This window comes from Phyllobates terribilis, unplaced genomic scaffold (genome assembly GCF_046119375.1).
Source record: "Phyllobates terribilis strain yellow unplaced genomic scaffold, ASM4611937v1 Scaffold_85__1_contigs__length_6476398, whole genome shotgun sequence".
Lineage (NCBI taxonomy): Eukaryota > Metazoa > Chordata > Amphibia > Anura > Dendrobatidae > Phyllobates > Phyllobates terribilis.
Window position 1 is genome coordinate 6321165 of NW_027362845.1, and position 22141 is coordinate 6343305.

The 22141-nt window shown below is 44.0% G+C and overlaps 1 protein-coding gene across 1 annotated transcript; it reads right to left on the bottom strand.

Moving 5' to 3' along the window:
* Positions 1 to 292: 292 nt before the first annotated feature.
* LOC141197676 (uncharacterized) lies at positions 293 to 21476 on the bottom strand. The gene is made up of 6 exons (XM_073662764.1): positions 21412 to 21476; positions 16340 to 16561; positions 15895 to 16018; positions 15714 to 15811; positions 15425 to 15515; positions 293 to 3073 (listed from the first exon to the last, which is right to left on the bottom strand). The coding sequence occupies exons 2-6, from the start codon at positions 16355 to 16357 to the stop codon at positions 1689 to 1691; spliced, it is 1716 nt and encodes a 571-aa protein (XP_073518865.1). The 5' UTR covers positions 16358 to 16561; positions 21412 to 21476; the 3' UTR covers positions 293 to 1688.
* Between the last annotated feature and the right edge of the window lie 665 nt (positions 21477 to 22141).

Below are 22141 nucleotides of genomic sequence, written 5' to 3' on the forward strand. Positions count from 1 at the left end.
AGGAAGAGATGTTTGGAAGCAGGATTGAGAGGGTACAAGGCCCGAAAGAAGCCATTGATGACAGCCATACAAAGACAAAGGCGAAAACTGTGGGCATTGAAATATTCAAAATGGAGGAAGGAGGAGGGGGAAAAAATGCTATTTAGTGATGAAAGCACTTTTTCCATTTTAGGAAATGATGGCAAATCTTATGTGAGAAGGTTTCCACATGAAGAGTACAAGCCAGTGTTTGAGCTTCTCTGTGAAACATCCGATGAAAGTAATGGTCTGGAGCTGTATGGCAGCCAATGGTGTTGGAAGGCTTCATATTGTGGAGGGTATGGTAATGCAAAAAAATACATAGACATCCTTAATAAGAAAATGCTGCCTTCTGCTCAACATCTGTTTTCAGGGGATTATATCTTCCAGGATGATAATGAACAAGGTGGCTACTATTGACTGGCCAGCCCAGTCCTTGGACCTGAATCCAATTGAAAATTTGTGGCACAAGGTATCAATAGAGATATCTAAAAAACAGCCAAGGACCAAGAGAGAGTTGAATGAGTCTCTGATACAGGCCTGAAACCACATCATCACTCGTGAACATCTGCAGAAGCTTGTTCACTCAATGCCACAGAGATGCAAGTTGGTGCTCAAGAGCAAAGGCTGGCCAATAAAGTATTAGAAGCTAAAGATGCACTCAAAAGGCCATTTTCAGGACTCTGAATTAAATAAAAAATAATAAATCTTAAAAAGTAAAATTTAAGTCTGTGTGAACTTGCATTGGAAGTTAATGAACTTGGAAACCTGTTCACCATTCTACACACTGTACTGGTGTAGGTATGGTTATGCTGTAAAAAAAATATCAAAAATGCGCATACCATAACAATTTATACACTTGGGACATTCAAAAATGAGTATGGCATACAATGAGGGATTACAAAAACATATATGTTCCACCAGTTTCACTGTAGAGATGCAGAAGTATGAAATATATAGTTTTCTTCACGCCTATGCAGAACTTTTGAACACCACTTGTATGCATATTTATATACACAGAGCTCTGATTCACATTTACATACACACAATACGCATGTACAATTTGTCAATAACATATATAGTTTCTATCCGTCTGAGTTATTTTTGATGGTCAACAAAATACGATTTTCCAGTAATTCATTTCTCACACTCTAGGTATGATAATGTCTTCTCTGTGTGTGGGATTTTTGATCTTTAAAAGGGGCTGTCCACTACTTAGACAACTCCTTCTCATTCCTCATGTTTGGTCCTGTTAAAATAAAAAGTCATACAAACCTCCCATGCCTGCGGCGTTCTAGCAGTGTCAGCACTTGCGTTTCCAGGGATTATATTACGTTGTTACGTCATATAAGCCCTGTGCCCAATCAGCCCTGGCATCACTGTTCCCACCTTTGGACACATCGAACAATAACAGAAAGTCAGAAAGCAGCTGTAGCCGTGGCTTCCTGTTGATGTCTGAAAGTGGGGACAGTGAAGCTGGCGCTGATTGGGCGCAGGGCTTGGGTGATGTAGCAACCTCACAATAGCCCCAGGTACATGAGTGCACACACGGCTGGAACAGCGATGACACAGAGCGTGAGTATGAGTGTTTTTATTTTAATGAGGCCAAACATGAGGAATAACAAGTGGTTGCCCTAGTAGTGGACAACCCCTTTATGAAGATACAATTTTCAGTTAAATCTTTTCAAACATTCTGAACATGAAAAACGCTTAGCTCCTGTGTGAATTCTCTGGGGCTTAATCAAACCGGATTTCTGGTTAAAACATTTCCCACATTCTGAACAGGAAAAAGGCCTCTCTTCTGTGTGGGTTCTCAGGTGCTTAATCAAATGTGATTTCTGGTTAAAACATTTCCCACATTCTGAACATGAAAAAGGCCTCTCTTCTGTGTGGGTTCTCAGGTGCTTAATCAAATCTGATTTCTGGTTAAAACATTTCCCACATTCTGAACATGAAAAAGGCTTCTCCCCTGTGTGGGTTCTCTGGTGGTTATCAAGGTTCTGTTTCAGGTTAAAACATTTCCCACATTCTGAACATGAAAAAGGCTTCTCCCCTGTGTGGGTTCTCTGGTGGTTATCAAGATTCTGTTTCCGGTTAAAACATTTCCCACATTCTGAACATGAAAAAGGTTTCTCCCCTGTGTGGGTTCTCTGGTGGCTACGAAGATGCGATTTCCAGCTAAAACATTTCCCACATTCTGAGCATGAAAAAGGCTTCTCCCCTGTGTGGGTTCTTTTGTGCATAACAACATCTGATTTCCATTTAAAACATTTCCCACATTCTGAACATGAAAAAGGCTTCTCCCCTGTGTGAGTTCTCTGGTGGTTATCAAGATGCTGTTTCCATCTGAAACATTTCCCACATTCTGAACATGAAAAAGGCTTCTCCCCTGTGTGGGTTCTCTGATGGCTATCAAGATACGCTTTTCGGTTAAAACATTTCCCACATTCTGAACATGAAAAAGACTTCTTCCCTGTGTGCGTTAGTTGGTGCAAAACAAGACTACATTTATGTCTAAAATATTTTCCACATTCTGAGCAGGAAAAAGGCTTCTCCCCTGTGTGAGTTCTCTGATGACTAAGAAGAGATGATTTCTTCATAAAACAATTCCCACATTCTGAACATGAAAATGAATTCTCCCCTGTGTGAGTTCTCTGGTGTCGAACAAGTTTTGATTTCTGGTTAAAACATTTCCCACACTTGGAACAATAAAATATATTCTCTGCTGTGTGAATGTCTTCATTCTTAAGAAAAAACTTTTGGAGAGGAAAACTATTTCCATATTCTGAACATGAAAATGGATTATTTGCTTTAGGAGCAGTTTGCTTTTTAATGCTTATTTCGTGACTTTGATTTTCCTTAGTGTTTGGTAATGAATCAGAAGACAGGATCTGTTTCAAAGGATCAGATGACAGATCTTTGCTGTGAAGGGATGATGATGATGGTATATCTGGTGTAATGGCATTCACTTCAATTGTATCTTGTGGCATCTCAAGATCATCAGATTTAAAAATTGATGATGTCAGCTGTCCCTCTGATCTCCTGGTACAGTCATCTGCCAAGAATAAAAACAGTTATAATTTTTGAATAAAATATCCTTGAATGTAATATTTGTGAACATTTCTACTTAAACTGTCGGTAACAATTGAAAGTTACGTAGAAAAATTATTATTATTTACCAAGACAATGACAGTTCACAGTCTAATAGAAAACCTCATAGGATGAACCAGTGGAGCGTGGTGTTCAACTGTTTGTTCATTTTGCCTCCCAAATATGGAAAAAAAGGCACCAAAAAATGTTATGTAGGCGAAAATAATACCAATAAAAACTTCTACTCATCCTGCAAAAAAAAAAAAAGTCCCCACTCAAGTCCATTATCTGTCAGTGGAAAAACAGGTTTCCACATTATTAGTGGCTCAAAAGGCTCTTAAAAAGAAACATGGCTTCCATAAACCAATCCAGCAATATCCGCACTCCCAAAAACAAATTGCCCCCCTTGCTTCTGACCCTTGCAGTGTGCCAAACCACATTTAGCATCCATGAATTTGGCATTACTATAGTGAGAAGAACCCAGTTAATTTATGGTGTGTGCCTCCTGGAGCACAATATGGGCACTATGTGTTGGGTAATAAAATGGCCAATGTGCAATTTTCACTCTCCAAAATCCACTGCGTGCTAATTTCTGGAAAGTGTCTGTGGAGTCAAAATAGTCACTAGTCCTATAGATTAATTCATTGAGGGTTATAATTTATAAAATGGAGTCACTTTATGGGGATTTCTAATGTTCTGGTTTTCTGCCATTTTGTCATATTAGGGCTTCTGCAAATGGTGTATCCCATCTCCTCTGGGATCTTCTCCTGCGATGTCTGTTTCTGTCACCAGGAGCCGCCTTATTCATTCTGCGGGTGGCGTTGGTGATGGAGATGTCGGAACCAGAAGCTCTGGGCGCACAGGCCCTGTCCAGCCATTAAGATTAGGGTGCTTGGGACCTGTAGTACCATCCAGTCTGGCAATATGAGTGTGTGCAATCCAGCTGAAGTCACACTACTAAAGCTGGAAGCATATTGCCAGAAGCTGCCTGATACAGCCTTGTTCTCCTCTGGTTCAGTCCTCTGTACTCAGCACCCAGCTTGTGTGTTTGGTTCCTGATATGGCTTTGGCCCATTTACTGACTATTAGTGATGAGCGAGCATGCTTGTCACTACTCGTTACTTACCCGAGCATCACAGTGCTCGAAATGCTCAGTACTCAGCGAGTATTTTTTTTTCTTAAAATTTCGGGAGCGAGCTCGAGTGCCAGCCTCACATGTTTGGCGCTTTTTAGGCAGCCAATTAACATGTAGGGATCGCCTGCCAGTCACTGTAATGCCGTAGCCATGTTGGTAGTGACATTACAGTGAATGGCTGACCGCATAGCATCATCAGGTCTATATAAGACCAGGGACCCTGCCCTCGTCACAGTCTACCCCAGAAATAGGCAGAGTAGGGAGAGCTGCGGCTGAGCGATGCAGAGAATTCTAGCTTCTTTTAGGCAGGGATTCCACACTAGTTGTATTTATTTCATCTGAACCAACAGCCCTTGTAAGGGCTCATTCTGATGTATATTAATACTGCTGTTAGCAGGTTAGGCAGAGTTTGTGGAGAGATAGTGCAGTACAGGTTAGGCTTCATTGCATGTTCTTTCTGCTGCTGTAACTCATATCAATAGCCCTAGTTCTCAGGGATAATAATATTCCTTTTTGCTCTTAATCCTGCTAATTTTTGTGAAAAGCAATATACTACACTATTTTTACTGCTCCATTTGTTTGTTAACAGTATACAGCCACACTTAGTTGATTTGACTAGCATTGCTATGTAGTGCAAGCATTGAAAAAGTCCATCTGTGGTGGTCAGATTTTACTGCGTAATGATCCTGAAATTTTTTGGAATCTGCAAAATATTATACTCCATTTAAAATGTGACAGTTGTGTGTTGAAAACATACATCCTGACTTGGCCGCTAACCAATAGCATATTGCTATTGCAGTAAAACTTGCTCATCTGAAGTGGTCAGATCTTTACTGCATTAATAATCGTGAAATTTTGTTGAAGCTGCCAAATACACTGTGTTCCAAATTGTTATGCAAATAATATTTTCTCAGATTTTCCCAAATTACCTACAGTGCCTACAAGTAGTATTCAACCCCCTGCAGATTTAGCTGGTTGACACATGCGGAATTAACTTGGCATTGTGACATTTGTACTGTAGATCAGCCTGGAAGTGGGAAATGCACTGCAGCAAATTTTGTTTTTGTTTTTTTTTTATTTTTTTTTTAAAAACGTTAAAAGTTAATTCAGAGTGTCATTTATTATTCAACCCCTCAAACCACAAGAATTCTGTTTGGTCCCCCTAAAGTATTAAGAAGTAGTTCAGGCACCAAGAATAATGAGCTTCACATGTGTGGATTAAAGATCTCTTTTGCCAGCCTTTTCTGACTATTTAAGACCCTCCCCAAACTTGTGAACAGCACTCAGACATGGTCAACATGGGAAAGACAAAGGAGCATTCCAAGCCCATCAGAGACAAGATCGTGGAGGGTCACAAGGCTGGCAAGGGGTACAAAACCCTTTCCAAGGAGTTGGGCCTACCTGTCTCCACTGTTGGGAGCATCATCCGTAAGTGGAAGGCTTATGGAACTACTGTTAGCCTTCCACGGCCTGGACAGCCTTTGAAAGTGTCCTCCCGTGCCGAGGCCAGGCTTGTCCGAAGAGTCAAGGCTAACCCAAGGACAACATGGAAGGAGCTCCGGGAAGATCTCATGGCAGTGGGGACATTGGTTTCAGTCAATACCATAAGTAACGTACTCCACCGCAAAGGTCTCCGTTCCAGACGAGCCTGTATGGTACCTTTACTTTCAAAGCGTCATGTCAAGACTCGTCTACAGTTTGCTCATGATCACTTGGAGGACTCTGAGACAGACTGGTTTAAGGTTCTATGGTCTGATGAGACCAAGATCGAGATCTTTGGTGCCAACCACACACGTGACGTTTGGAGACTGGATGGCACTGCATACGACCCCAAGAATACCATCCCTACAGTCAAGCATGGTGGTGGCAGCATCATGCTGTGGGGCTGTTTCTCAGCCAAGGGGCCTGGCCATCTGGTCCGCATCCATAGGAAGATGGATAGCACGGCCTACCTGGAGATTTTGGCCAAGAACCTCCGCTCCTCCATCAAGGATCTTAAGATGGGTCGTAATTTCATCTTCCAACAAGACAACGACCCAAAGCACACAGCCAAGAAAACCAAGGCCTGGTTCAAGAGGGAAAAAGTCAAGGTGTTGGAGTGGCCTAGTCAGTCTCCTGACCTTAACCCAATTGAAAACTTGTGGAAGGAGCTCAAGAATAAAGTCCACATGAGACACCCAAAGAACCTAGATACCTTGGAGAAGATCTGCATGGAGGAGTGGGCCAAGATAACTCCACAGACCTGTGCCGGCCTGATCAGGTCTTATAAAAGACGATTATTAGCTGTAATTGCAAACAAGGGTTATTCCACATAATATTAAACATAGGGGTTGTATAATAATTGACCCACACTTTTATGTTTAAAAATTAATAAAATTCAACTGAGCAACATAACTTTTTGGTTTGTAAGATTTATGCTTCTGTTCATAAAACCTACTCTCGTTTGCAGTTTGAAGGCTCTAACTTATTTGCATCTTATCAAACCAGCTAAATCTGCAGGGGGTTGAATACTACTTGTAGGCACTGTATATGAATTGCAGTCATTGTAATTTTCCAGTCAAATAACTATTAGAGTACAATTGAAAGGTTTTTGTACAAACTGCCTATGATAACAGTATATTTTTTAAAAAATAAAACACTCAAACTGCACTCAAAATACATGTTCCAAATTATTATACACAGCAGAGTTTTCAACCTTTTCATTTTAATAAAGAACAAAAAAATGGTCATTTTTGAAATTATAAGCATTAGCAGGTTATTACAAACTGAAATCAAACAGTTTTCAACTCAAAACTTTATTCTAGGTGATGTTACATTTGCACATAGGACCCCTTGTTCGAAAGGAGCTTCTGAACTCTCTCGTCCATTGAATTTGTCAGGTTTTGGATGGTTTCTGCTTTAATTGTTTTGCATGAGGACAGAATACCCTCCCAGAGCTGTTGCTTAGATGTGAACTGCCTCCCGCCATCATAGACACTCCTTTTGATGAAGCTCCAGAGGTTCTCAATGGGGTTGAGGTCAGGGGAGCATGGGTGCCACACCATAAGTTTGTCCCCTTTTAAGCCCATAGCAGCCAGAGATGCAGATGTGTTATGTGCAGCATGAGATGGGGCATTATCATGCATGATATGATCTCGATGGTCCAGATGGATGGAGTGGAGGATGGCTGGTTGATGGACACCCCATGCAAACACGGCTACGGCGCCAACAAGGAGGAGGTGGAGTAATGTTTTGGGTTGGAATCATGGGGAGAGAGATTGTCGGCCCTTTTAGGATCCCTGAAGGGGTAAAGATGAACTCCATAATGTATGCTGAGTTTCTCAAACAGCACTTCTTGCCATGGTTCAAGAAAAAGAACCGTGTATTCCGCAGCAAGATCATTTCCATGCATGATAATGCACCGTCTCATGCTGCACATAAAACATCTGCATCTCTGGCTGCTATGGGCATAAAAGGGGACAAACTTATGGTGTGGCACCCATGCTCCCCTGACCTCAACCCCATTGAGAACCTCTGGAGCATCATCAAAAGGAGTGTCTATGATGGCGGGAGGCAGTTCACATCTAAGCAACAGCTCTGGGAGGGTATTCTGTCCTCATGCAAAACAATTGAAGCAGAAACCATCCAAAACCTGACAAATTCAATGGACGAGAGAGTTCAGAAGCTCCTTTCGAACAAGGGGTCCTAGGTGCAAATGTAACATCACCTAGAATAAAGTTTTGAGTTGAAAACTGTTTGATTTCAGTTTGTAATAACCTGCTAATGCTTATAATTTCAAAAATGACCATTTTTTTGTTCTTTATTAAAATGAAAAGGTTGAAAACTCTGCTGTGTATAATAATTTGGAACATGCATTTTGAGTGCAGTTTGAGGGTTTTATTTTTTTAAAAATATACTGTTATCATAGGCAGTTTGTACAAAAACTTTTCAATTGTACTCTTAGTTATTTGACTGGAAAATTACAATGACTGCAATTCATATAGGTAATTTGGGAAAATCTGAGAAAATATTATTTGCATAATAATTTGGAACACAGTGTATTATACTGCATTTAAAATGAGCAAGGCACGTAGTAAGGGACGGGGAAGTGGATGTGATGCTGATGGTGCACACAGAGGCTAAGGCTGTGGGCAAGGGGAAACTGTGCCTGCTGAAGTAGCACAACAAACACCCACATCATGTCGATCTAGCGTCCTGTCCCACTTTGTAGGGGGTTGTGGAACAAAACTCTTGAAGCCAGACCAGTGTGAAAAGGTTGTTGGGTTGATAGCAGACAATGCTTCCAGTCAGTTTTCAGCACCACCCTGTCTTCCACACGGTCCAGTCTCAGTAGTCTTGAGTCTGGACCACATAATCCTCACCCTGATCCTCCTTCCTCTCACCATGCCGAGTGCCTGGAGACAAGTGATCTCACACTTAGACACTCCGAAGGGCTGGTTATATTTCCATTTATAATTTCTGTCCTCTTGCCCTGTTCGCTTCAAGCAGGATATGAGGAGATCACACTTAGCGATACCCAAATATTTGTAAGTCAGTAGGAAGACAAGGGTGTGGACGGGGAAGACGAGATGGTGGACGACGAGGTTACTTACCCAATCTGGGAAGGTGACAAGCAGAGCAAAGACAGCAGCGCAGAGAAGGTGGGATCCATAGTACCGCAACAGGCAGGAAGAGGTAGTGATGTGACCATAGAGACAAGGCGGGCAACTGTTCCCCAGAACACCAGCACGAGGGAAGTTGCCAGTCCAAGGGTTAGGTCTTCTGAGTCTGGCGCTTTTTTAAAAACTGTCCAGTTAACCCAAAAAAGGCTATTTGCAACACATACTGTGCCAGCATCAGCAGGGGCAGCACAGCTACCAGCCTGACTACCACCAGCATGCTCAGGCACACGATAGCAAAGCACTCAACTAGTTGGGCCAAACGCCAGGACCAGAAACAGTGTCTGTGGGTGACACCACTGCCTCTTCACCTGTTGTATGTGCATGCCAATCCCCTGTCCATGATGCAGGCGAAGATGCCTCCCACTCTCCACCTGTCGTAGCAACCACATTCACGTCCTTGTCCCAGCGCAGCGTTCAGTTGTCCCTTGGAACACAAGCGGAAATACGCAGCCACCTGCACACCCACAGGCCACAATACTAAACGGCCACATTTCCAGACTGCTTGCACTGGAAATATTGCATTTTAGGCTTGTGGAGAAGGAAGCTTTCTGCAACCTCATGGCCGCAGCTGTACCTAGGTACTCAGTCCCCAGCAGCCACTATTTCTCCCGATGTACCATCCCTGCCTTACACAAGCACTTGTCCCTTAACATTACCCGTGCCCTCACAATGCAGTTACTAGGAAGGTCCACCTAACCACAGACATGTGGACAAGTGCTTGTGGCCAGGGATGCAACATTTCCCTGACGGCACACTGGGTGAATATTGTGGAAGCCGGGACCCAGTCGGATCTTGGGACAGAACATGTGCTACCGATGCTGAGGATAGCGGGCCCTGGTTCAATCAGGGTTGCCCCCACCTTGTACAGCAGTTCCTGCACCTCCTTCGCCTCTTCATCCTCCACATCTCTGAAACGTCAATAATATGAAGCTAGAAACTTCAGCACTGCCTTGGCCAAGCAGCAACAGGCTCTGCAGAAGCTAATCTGCTTAGGTGACAAACTGCACACCCCTGCAGAGTTGTTGAAAGCTGTAACAGAGCAGAAAGATTTGTGGCTCTCACCGCTGAACCTACAACCAAGCATGGTCGTGTGTAAAAATGGCGGGAACCTGCAAGTGGCTCTGAAGCTTGTCAACCGTGCACATGTACCATGCCTGACCCACGTGCTCAACTTAGTGGTTCAGCGGTTTCTCAAAACCTACCATGATCAGCCTGAGCTGCTTGTGAAAGTACACTGCGTGTGCCCATTTCCGCAAGTCAGCTACAGCTTCCGCCACCCTGGCTGTGCTTCAGCAGCCTTTGCAACTTCCAGCTCACTGATTGTTGTACAATGTTACCATGCGTTGGAACTCAATGTTGCATATGTTAACAAGGCTTTGTGAGCAGCAGTGGCCAGTTGTTGAGTACCAGCTCCAACACGCCCGTCAAAATTCTGGTCAGTCTCCGCACATAAGAGCTGATGAGTGGACATGGATGTCTGACATCTGTGCAGTTCTCCAAACCTTTGAGGACTCCACCAAGATAGTGAGCAGTGGTGACGCCATAATCAACGTCACCCTCCCGCTTCTCTGCCTACTGAAACGCTCGCTGCTCACAATCAAAGAGGAGGTTTTGCAGGCGCAGCAAGTTGAGATGGGCAAGAAACTATACAAGGTGATGCTACACAGCCCAGCCTTGTATCATCTTTTCAACGTGGATTGGGTGCTAATGAGGAACACAGGCAGGTTTCCTGCGCTACAGACGGTACAACCTGCACCACCTTCATCCCGTCTGTTCACCGTGGCTGAAGAGGAGGAGGACAAAAGAGGAGTATGAGGAGGAGATGATGGACAATCATCCATCTTGGTGGGGACAGGGAAGTCTTGGCTCTTCGCAGTCTGGCACATATGGCTGAGTTTATGTTCCGCTGCCTTTCCCGTGACCCTCGCGTTGTACACATTTTGGGCAACAGTAATTACTGGTTGGTCACTCTTCTAGATCCATGCTACATGGAGAACTTTCTATCTCTCCTTCAAGTGGCAGAGAGGTCTAATAAAATATTGCAGTACCAGAAGGCCCTAGTTGAAGAATATAAAAAATTCCCATCTGACAACTTAGATGGTAGAGGTCACAGTTCATTTGACAATCAATGAGTACAGGGAGACAGACACACAAAGCCATATGCAGTAGAAGCAGGGGAACACTCTCAAAGGTCTGGGACAGTTTTCTCAGACCCTCCCAGTGCCCAGACCCTGATACACGGGGTAGTCTGACAAGGAGGGAAAAGTTTTAGAAGATACTGAAGGAGTATCTTGCTGACTGTACCACCGTCCTTCGTGATTCCTCTGTGCCTTACAACTATCAGGTATCCAAGTTAGACACGTGGCATGAACTGTCTCACTACGGCTTGGAGGTCCTGGCCTGCCCTGCCTCTAGCGTTTTGTCAGAGCGGGTTTTTAGTGCGCCGGGGGTATTATAACTGATAGGTGCGCCCACTTGTCAACTAAAAATGCTGACAGGCTGACTAATATCAAAATAAACAAGGCCTGGATTGGCCCAGACTTCTCAACACCACCGGATGACAGCAACAGAACACAAACTCAAATCCATTTTTTTTCTGGTCTATTCCCATGCAAATCTTCACACCCAGATAGGTGTGAAGATTTCTTCTTTTTATTTTGTCCTATTCCTTCTTCTCATCCTACACCACCATATCAACAGGGTGATCATCATGCAACACCCCCATTAATTATTTTAAAGGTATTTAGGACGCCCGCATGAATAATTTTTAGAGACCTACTTCTAACATTCTTTACAATATACATGTATACTCCTGCTGGAAATGAGTGTTCATTGTCGTTGCATACACTGTCTATAACTTGATTGCATTCTTCAAAAAAACTCATTGATAGATGTGTTTTTTAATGTAATCCACACTCAGAAATTCAACAAAGCAGGCAGGGTTGCTTGCTTTCCTTCACAGTTTGGTGCTGCCATATCCCAAAAAAATACTCTTTGGGGGCGGGTTAAAATCTATTTTATATTCTGCAATATTACCTCTCTTATCGGCAATTTGTGTACGAGTGAGCTATAGCACTAGGGATAGCGTATTACAGGTTATCTAGTTAGGGATTATAGCCTTATACTCCGTGCTGCTGCAAGCAAAAAAGAAAAAAAAAAAATCTATGCTATTCCTTATTAATACCACAGTTAGCTACATTTAGTATAGGGATAGGTGCTAGGTGGTAGCATCTGCTGGAAATGACTGTTCATTCTGGTCACACACATCTTTCCACAGTTCATAACTTAATTGATTTCTTCCATTCACTCATTGACCAATTCAAAATTTTTACGGTGATCTGTACTCAGAAATTCATCAAAGTTCACAGAAATTTATCATATGTCCTGCTGAAAGACGCATGACCTAGGATGCCAATCCAACATTCTGACACTGGGCACTACATTGCTACCCAAAATCCTTTGGGAATATTCAGATTTCATGATGCCTTACACACAGTCAAGGCATTCAGTGCCAGAGGAAGCAAAACAACCCTTAAATATCTTTGACCCTCCACTATAATTGACTGTAAGTTCTGTGTTCTTTTATTTTTAGGCCTCATTCCATTTACAATAAACAGCTGAATGATGTGTTTTACCAAAAAGCTCTATCTTGGTCTCATCTGTCCACAAGATGCCTACTGGCCCTGCAAAAATAGTGGAGGTCACTTGCTGGCGACCTGGAATTCAGAGATGATTCCAGGGGTCTTCCCCATGCTGTTCCCATGCCATTTCAGCACTGTTTCCATAGATCTGAACAATTTTTAGACTCCCTCCAGCCCTACGGAGGATATGGGGGGTGGGGGTTGGGGAAGGAACCGCCGGAAAATTGCTCGAGTAACAAGTAACCAAGCATCACTACTGACTACTTTTTTGTCTTCCGATTTTGTATTTTCTCTGCTCTCCTGGTTCTGACCCAGCCAAATGACTATTTTTCATCTCTCACTCCACAGAACAACAGGTCACACCAAGGCCCAAGCCTAGGTGTCTCTGTGTAAGTCCAGATTCATGTAGATGGGTTAAAGAAGTTAAAGGCTGATGGGAAAAACTGTGACTATAGACAATAACACATCACATTTTCTACTGAAAAGATTAGGCTGAACAGTCTTGGGCTGTGTGCCCACGATGCGTTTTTTAAGCATTTCCGCAGCGGCAAAACTGCTGCAGAAACGCTTAAAAAACGCATGGTAGAAGGCCTGCCATGTTCCCCAATGATAATCCGCATGTGCTGTACACATGCTGCAGAAATTTCCGCTGCGGGTTATCATTGCGGAAAAAAACGCAGCACTACCAATTATTTTGTGGAAGCGCTGCATCTGTACATGCGGAATCCAAGCGTTTCAATGTGCGGATGGTACCCGGGTGTGGAGGAGAGGAGACTCTCATCCAGACCCGGGTACCATAGAACCTGTGAAAAAAAGAAAAAATAAATATTATACTTACCTTCTGACGGCTCCCGGTCTCCTTGTCTTCGCTTGCCGCCAGATCGCGGTGGACTGAAGGACCTGCGCTGACGTCATTTAGTCATGTGACGGCAGGTCCTTCAGTGTAGTGTACCGCAAGCAGCCGGCAAGCCAGGACAGAACGAAGCAAGACTCCAGGGGCCATCAGAAGGTAAGTATAGATTTATTTTTTTATTTTTTGACATTCTTTGGGGTCATTTGCATGGATTTATATAGTGTGACCAAGTTGTCAAGCACTTTCCAAGTGATGCTAAAATCGGTTGGAAAGCGCTTGTCAACCCGCATGTAGAAATGCATGTGAAGAACGCTTCACATCCGCATGTCCCTGGCAGGAAAAACGCATGTACAATCCGCATGTACAATCCGCATGCGTTTTTTCTGCCAGGGAGATGCAGAAATGCTCAGGAAAAAATCCGGAGCATTTCTGCATCGTGGGCACATAGCCTTAATCAGTAAAAAAAAAATGAGAAGAGTAACTAGTGGAGAAACCTCCCTGGAGTAAATAGATTACCAGCAGCCACAAACTCTAAATTATCGTAAAATCCAATATTTTCTGTCAGATGAGTTTCAAGAAGAAATATTAGACATTCAAAGAAAACTTTTTATAATAGTGCAGAGCTGAGGTGTCTTAAATTTGAGTATCTGGCATTTGGAAGAGGAAATGGAGACCTTTTTTTAAAGAGACCAAGGAGTTACTGAGTAACATAAGTGAGGCCGGCCGATCCCACCACAAATCATACAAAATGAAAATCTGTAAACCAATAGACATAGGATAAAAAAAATGTTACATCCCCAACAACAACATATGTATGAGGGGGGGAGCTCCAACACTAAAATGGAGTTGCACTCATTTAGTTTGGACCATTGGAGCTACTATGAGTCCTGACCAGGAGAGTAGAGAAAGTATTAGTGCCCCCATTTCAGGAGAGATTGTGCAGTAATCTGAATTTCTTAGGATTGAGAACATAATGGAATTTATGACGTTGAGCGAATCCATGAAACCAGGGCTCGAGCCAACACATCTCCTGCAGGCGTGAATAAATGTATATTACAGCCATCAGCCACGCACAGCTTAGAGATGTATCATGGCACAGGTGTAATGTTTTCTGTATAGTTTATCACAATCCTGTTTGAAGTTAGTTGGTTTTAAAACAAATTGAAAAGTCAGGATAAAGGGAAACTCTGCTGTTATTGTACAGAAATTCACACTTGCCCCTCACTGCACATTTAATGCTGTAGGTCATAAAGTGAAGTTTGGTCAGAAAGACTGGACCTGGTCTTGTAGGGACCATATGAGCACATTCAGCAGCACAGAAGGGAGAGAAGGTAGATTCATCCAATAAGATATCATGGTTCTAGGAAGCCAAAAGCATCATTACCCTCCGCTTTCTTTTACAGGCCCATCATAATATTTTTCTTCAAGTGATTTTCTAACTTCTCAGCACATTCTACATAATGTGACAAAGTCACTGGTAAAGTACTGGAGGAGAGATGTGTAGCACTGAGATTGTTAGCTCCAGTAATTAAACATAGGAAAAAGGTTCCAGCACACGAGGGGGTAAATCAGCCATCTTTAGTGCTAGAATGATTGAACAACTGTAGAGAGGGAGGAGGTCATAGGATAAAATTCACAGCCTTTAGAGTATTTGTGGGGTGGGCCTGGAGGTAACAGTCGCACTTTAAATAGAAACTGTTCCTCTGTCTGCCTCTTTAAGAAGCTGAGTGAGTCGATCACAATACGCTGACATTTGGCTTTGTAGTTTACAGATCTGGGCAGGTAAGGGTCAAAGTCTCCTAATCACAGTGGGTAGGTGGATCCTCCAGGTTGTAAATTCTATAGAAAAGGGCTTTTAATGCCCAAAGTCATTTGGACAGTTTTGGGTGTTAAAATATGTTGTGGTCTAGAGGGAAATGGTGATCACACGATTGTGATATGTCCGGACTACATCACCCATAAAGCAGCCACAGCCGGTGACTGAGAAGAATCTGTGACTTCTCAGCATTTAGTGGTTACTACTCACCTGGGTAGTCATATGTAGGTATCTCCTCTTTACACCGCTCATCACCCATCACATATGTCTCTGTAGTATTAATATGGGTCAGATCTTCAACCTGAAACAAATATTGTAAAAGTCACAGACAGATGGAGAGGTCACATCTATGATCAGCTCTAATCCTGTCATCTCCACCGTTCTCATTACACAAGTATAAAACATATAATACTGGTGGATAAAACAAGACTGAACACAAGATCTTCACAGCCGTCTACACATCATAGAGGAGATCTCATGACACCTTCTCTTCATCTACCTGATGATCCTGAGGAACATTGGGATCTTCTTGTTTACAGTCCTGTGGAAGAAGAGGATGGGGACATCTCTCTGGTGTTGTCTTCTTACTGGATAGATCTGGAAGAAACACATACAGGGACTGAATTCATTCTTTACATACAGATAATTATAGGCCGTGTGTATTTAGTCCTGTCTATTACCTGGTGATGTGAGGGACTGGGGAACCTCCATCATGACGTTCTTGTACAAATCTTTGTGTCCTTCTAAATACTCCCACTCCTCCATAGAGAAATAGACGGCGACATCCTGACACCTCATAGGAACCTGACACATACAATGATACCATCATTCCCCCCAATCCCTTCATAGCGTTACTGTATAATGTCCCAGCATTCCTAGCAGTGTCATCTCTCCAGTCAGCAGCTCAATCACGTTGTAGGTGAGTTCTAGGATCTTCTGGTCATTGATGTCCTCATGTATCAGGGGGTGAGAAGAAGGCCCTGTGATTGGGCTCAGGGGTCTTCCCCATCCCTCAGACACAGGGTCCTGACAGCGCTCACTAGAGGTCTTCTTCACTACTGTGTAATCCTGGTTATGGAGAGACACATTAATAAATCTCCCTCCAGACATTTCCAGAGTCCTCACCTCTCCAGTTCTGTCCATCTGTTATTCCCATAGATAAGAATGATGTAATATGACGTCATCAGAATCTCTCACCTCTCCAGTAAACCGGAAGAGGATCTCGAGGGTGAGGTGTAATATCCTCTCCGCCATCTTGTCTCTGTCCATATCCATATTTGATGGGTAAATAAGGAAAATTCTCTTATATACGAGATCTTCACTGAGAGGATCTGATATTGTAGACACCTGAATGAGAAGAAGATGAGCAGATGTAACATTATAAAAATCCTATGTAATAATACAATTACTGGAGACAATAAGGGGAAATATAGCAGGTGATAGAAGGTGTAGATGCTGTATTCTCTAGTCTTATATGGACTGGAACATAAGTTGAATGGCTGACTAAGACATCTCCTCCATGCTCCCAATCACTGGCTGTGTTACTCACTGCGTCAGCAGCTGATTGGCTGTATGAATCACAAGTTCGTTGGGGCTGACCAGGAAATACAGAGATTGGCGGGGACCCTAACAGCAATGATATTTTTATTATCTTACAACATTCAGTTATTTTCATTGACTTCTACTAATAAAACCTATATATTTTAGGCCACAGCCAACAAGCAGTTTCTTCCTTGGAGTCGGTAGCTGAACACGTTTCTCATGGACTCATCTTTCTTATTGCTAATTCTTGTCGCATTTACTGACACTGGAATTATATTATACTGTGTGTGGGGGGGTGGCGGTACTGTGGGAACATTACACTGTGTGGGGGCATCATATATACTGCATAAGGGCAAACAAAAAAACGAAGAAAGATGATCTAGAGGCCGTACTGTAAAACTGCAATGATCTTTATTAGTATCAATAATCAATCACAGGGCATGGAAGTGAACAGAGCACAGTGCAAATGGCTATGCATAAAGACGCGCAGCAGGGAAGATACATAGTAAGAGCAATAAGTTAAAGAGTATAATTTATATATATGTGTACACCCCCTACATATCCAGGAATCAATAAATATAAGAATGAACAAGTATAAATCTGTCTTGGTATGATATGTCACTCTTAAGGGTAGTGTGGAACCACTTCAGTATGTGCAAGGCTATATGTACCCACATACTGGCCAATCATTATAGGGTAAATTGATTGTAAGGCAAATTGATACTGCAATTTACCCTATAATGATTGGCCAGTATGTGTTTTGTTAGAAATTTGCTTGCTGTGTTTTGTTAGTGATTTGTTTGCTCATCAGTTCAACCTCAGGTATCTATTCCATTCAGTGACTATATCTCTGAGACCTTGGGCCATTGTTCTCTCCGTCACCACAGGTAGTCTCACATGCAAACCCAGGGGATGGGTTCCACCTGAGAAAATATCTCCACTAAGGCTGCGTTCACACATTGTGTATTTTCGCGCGCTTTTTCAAAATACGCAATGTGCCTTGTGTCTGCCAGCAAAGTGAATGGGAAATTCACTTTGACGTTCAGACACTGTGATTTTACGCAGCGCGAAAGCGCAGCTGCGTAAAGAATTGACATGTCAATTCTTTACGCAGCAGCGTCCCGCGCTTTCTCCTATTGTGCCCATTATAAGAGATGGAATTATGCAGCGGTGTTCACACACTGCGTAATTCCAGCACTTTTTTATGGAGGTGCAGGAGAAACTATGGATACACAAAAAGAAAAAGTGGGCACTGCTGGGGAATAATAATCACAAATAGAAAGGGGTGCTACAGTAACCTGATATAAAGACACAAAATTATTCGGAAGAAAAAGACTCAGGATATATAACCATGCACACCCAATGTTGGAAAAGTGAAAAAAATCTTTATTACATGATTACATTTAGACAACAAAAGAAAAATTTTTTAAAAGCATTTAAAACAGGCAAAAACATGTGCAATCTTCATATGGGGGAATTCATGATAATATGCATAAAAATAGCAATAAACCCCACTATGTTATGTGCCACAGGTATATTTTACATCACTTATATAACATTCGATTAATGTAGACCTACTAAGCAACCCTGGTATAAATAGCACAGCATAACCAGTCAAAATATGTGTTTATGACAAAGCAAACCCCCCTAAATAATATAAGTGAATCAAGGAATGAGTAGGAGAGATGGTCTATTGGCAATGGGGGCCCATCTTTTAGAGGTATTGGCCAGATTGTGTCACCAAAGTCATATATGACGTGGCACAGTTGATCCACATATAAATAACAAGCCAGGCATTCCTGAGTGGTCAAGTCAAGAAAATAAGTAAATAAAAAATATATGGAAGAATAATTACCTGCCGGCACCAGAGACCCTACGCGTTACGCTGCTCAGACGCAGCTTCGTCAGGGGTATGAAACTATGGATACTCACCTATCCGATGGATGGGAGAGGCGTCCAGTCCGGTCCCGCGCTTCCAGCATCTGCCGGTGAAGCGATCAGCTGTTAGCTAACTGGCTTGTAACCAGCTTCTGGTCAGTTGATTTACAAGCCGGTCACGTGGCAATCAGCTGATCGCTTCACGGCAGATGCTGGAAACCGCGGGACCGGACCGGACGCCTCTCCCATCCATCGGATAGGTGAGTATCCATAGTTTTTTATTTTAAAGCAGTGTATGTACTGCAGCCAGAAGCTGTCTGTACATACACTGCTAGGGGGACACTCTCACACACGACACAGACGCACAGGACACACACGACACACAGACACAGACAGTACACACACGACACACAGACACATACATTACACATGACACACAGACACATACATTACACATGACACACTTCATTTCACACTGCGTTTTTTGCTGCGCTTTTTTACGCAGTGTGTGAATGGAGGTGCTTTTTTTACCTGCGTAAAAAAACGCAGGTAAAAAAAGCAGGAAAATACGCAGCGTAAAAAAACGCAGGGAAATACGCAATGTGTGAACGCAGCCTAAGGCACAATTAGCTGGGGGAGGGAGGGGTGAGGTCTTCTGCGGATTCAGGGGGCTGAACCCTGTGCAGGAGAAAGGAGAGATTCATTGCAAGTCGGACTGAGAGCTGGGTGGTATCACGGGCTGCGGTCGTGATATCCATCATCCGAAGGAGGATATGCTGTGACTGCCAATATACCGGCGGGAGATACAAAAAGCTGTGGGCCAACCAAAAGTTGGGGGACAGTGGGTATCACCTGGTACAGGGCAGTGGAACTACTGATCCCAGGTTGGAAACTCGAGGACTAAGAGAATTGCCTGTTGGACATTTTCCTGGAATTGCTGTTCACCGTGGCCGGAAGGAATAAAGCTAATTGCATCGATAACCTGTCTAGGTGATTATTAAAATCCACAACCGCACATCTTTACAGATACTAATAAAGAATATTGTAGTTTTACAATACGGCCTCTAGTTCGTCTTTCTTCGGTTTTTTGTTTGTTATGTTTATGGCGACTGGCCATGATATTTAGTCCTAATAAATGGTAGGAGTCTATTATTGTGATTGATATATGATATATATTGCTCTCCCTACTATTGTTCCTATGAATTTCATCTATTATACTGCATAAGGGGCATAATGGGGGCATTACACTGTGTGGTGGAATCATACATCCTGCATAAGGGGCATAATGGGGGCATTACACTGTGTGGGGGCATCATACATCCTGCATTAGGGGCATAATGGGGGCATTACACTGTGTGGGGGCATCATACATCCTGCATAAGGGGTATAATGGGGGCATTACACTGTGTGGGGGCATCATACATCCTGCATAAGGGGCATAATGGGGGCATTACACTGTGTGGGGGCATCATACATCCTGCATAAGGGGCATAAAGGAGGCATTACACTGTGGGGGCATCATACATCCTGCATAAGGGGCATAATGGGGACATTACACTGTGGGGGGCATCATACATCCGGCATAAGGGGTATAATGGGGGCTTTACACTGTGTGGGAGCATCATACATACGGCATAAGGGGCATAATGGGGGCATCATACATCCTGCATAAGGGGCATAATGGGGGCATTACACTGTGTCGGGGCATCATACATCCTGCATAAGGGGCATAATGGGAGCATTACACTGTGGGGGGCACCATACATCCTGCATAAGGGGCATAATGGGGGCATTACACTGTGTGGGGGCATCATACATACAACATAAGGTGCATAATGGGGGCATTACACTGTGTGGGGGCATCATACATACAACATAAGGTGCATAATGGGGGCATTACACTGTGTGGGGGCATCATACATACTGCATAAGGGGCATAATGGGGGCATTATACTGTATGGGGGCATCATACATACTGCATAAGGGGCATAATGGGGGCATTACACTGTGTGGGGGCATCATACATCCTGCATAAGGGGCATAATGGGGGCATTACACTGTGTGGGGGCATCATACATCCTGCATAAGGGGCATAATGGGGGCATTACACTGTGTGGGGCATCATACATACTGCATAAGGGGCATAATGGGGGCATTACACTGCGTGGGGGCATCATACATCCTGCATAAGGGGCATAATGGGGGCATTACACTGTGGGGGGCATCATACATCCTGCATAAGGGGCATAATGGGGGCATTACACTGTGTGGGGGCATCATACATCCTGCATAAGGGGCATAATGGGGGCATTACACTGTGTGGGGGGCATCATACATCCTGTATAAGGGGCATAATGGGGGTATTACACTGTGTGGGGGCATCATACATCCTGCATAAGGGGCATAATGGGGGCATTACACTGTGTGGGGGCATCATACATCCTGCATAAGGGGCATAATGGGGGCATTACACTGTGGGGGCATCATACATCCTGCATAAGGGGCATAATGGGGGCATTACACTGTGGGGGCATCATACATCCTGCATAAGGGGCATAATGGGAGCATTACACTGTGGGAGCAGTAAAGGGGTCCTGTACTATGAGGACAATATGTTTCCTCCCTTCCTCTCTCCATAGTTGGGTCGTATGTATCTATTACAGGAAACAGAACAAAATCCTTATGATTCTTATAAAGGGGCAACACAAGACCCCAAAAGAGTCTCCGTGCTGAAGGGGTTAATGCCCCCTGCGCCCAGTAATGGGGTCTCCACATACATCCACCTGCAGAGCCGCCACCACATATATGGCTGCTCTGTGCGCACAGGAGCTGTGATGAGGTCACAGGAGGGGAGGAGTCAGGGGTCACATGATCAGGGGCCTCAGTGGATGCAGGACTCTGCTGTGCTGGTTGTCATGGTGCTGGATGAGCTGAAGTTTATGTGTGGGGTCAGGAGGGGTTTACAGTGTGGATGTAGCAGAGCCGCGTGTGTACGAGGTGTACGGAGCAGAGCCGCGTGTGTACGAGGTGTACGGAGCGGAGCCGTGTGTGTACGAGGTGTACGGAGCGGAGCCGCGTGTGTACGAGGTGTACGGAGCAGAGCCGCGTGTGTACGAGGTGTACGGAGCAGAGCCGCGTGTGTACGAGGTGTACGGAGCAGAGCCGTGTGTGTACGAGGTGTACGGAGCAGAGCCGCGCGTGTACGAGGTGTACGGAGCGGAGCCGCGCGTGTACGAGGTGTACGGAGCGGAGCCGCGCGTGTACGAGGTGTACGGAGCGGAGCCGCGTGTGTACGGAGCGGAGCCGCGCGTGTACGAGGTGTACGGAGCAGAGCCGCGTGTGTACGAGGTGTACGGAGCGGAGCCGCGTGTGTACGAGGTGTACGGAGCAGAGCCGCGTGTGTACGAGGTGTACGGAGCGGAGCCGTGTGTGTACGAGGTGTACGGAGCAGAGCCGCGTGTGTACGAGGTGTACGGAGCAGAGCCGCGCGTGTACGAGGCGTACGGA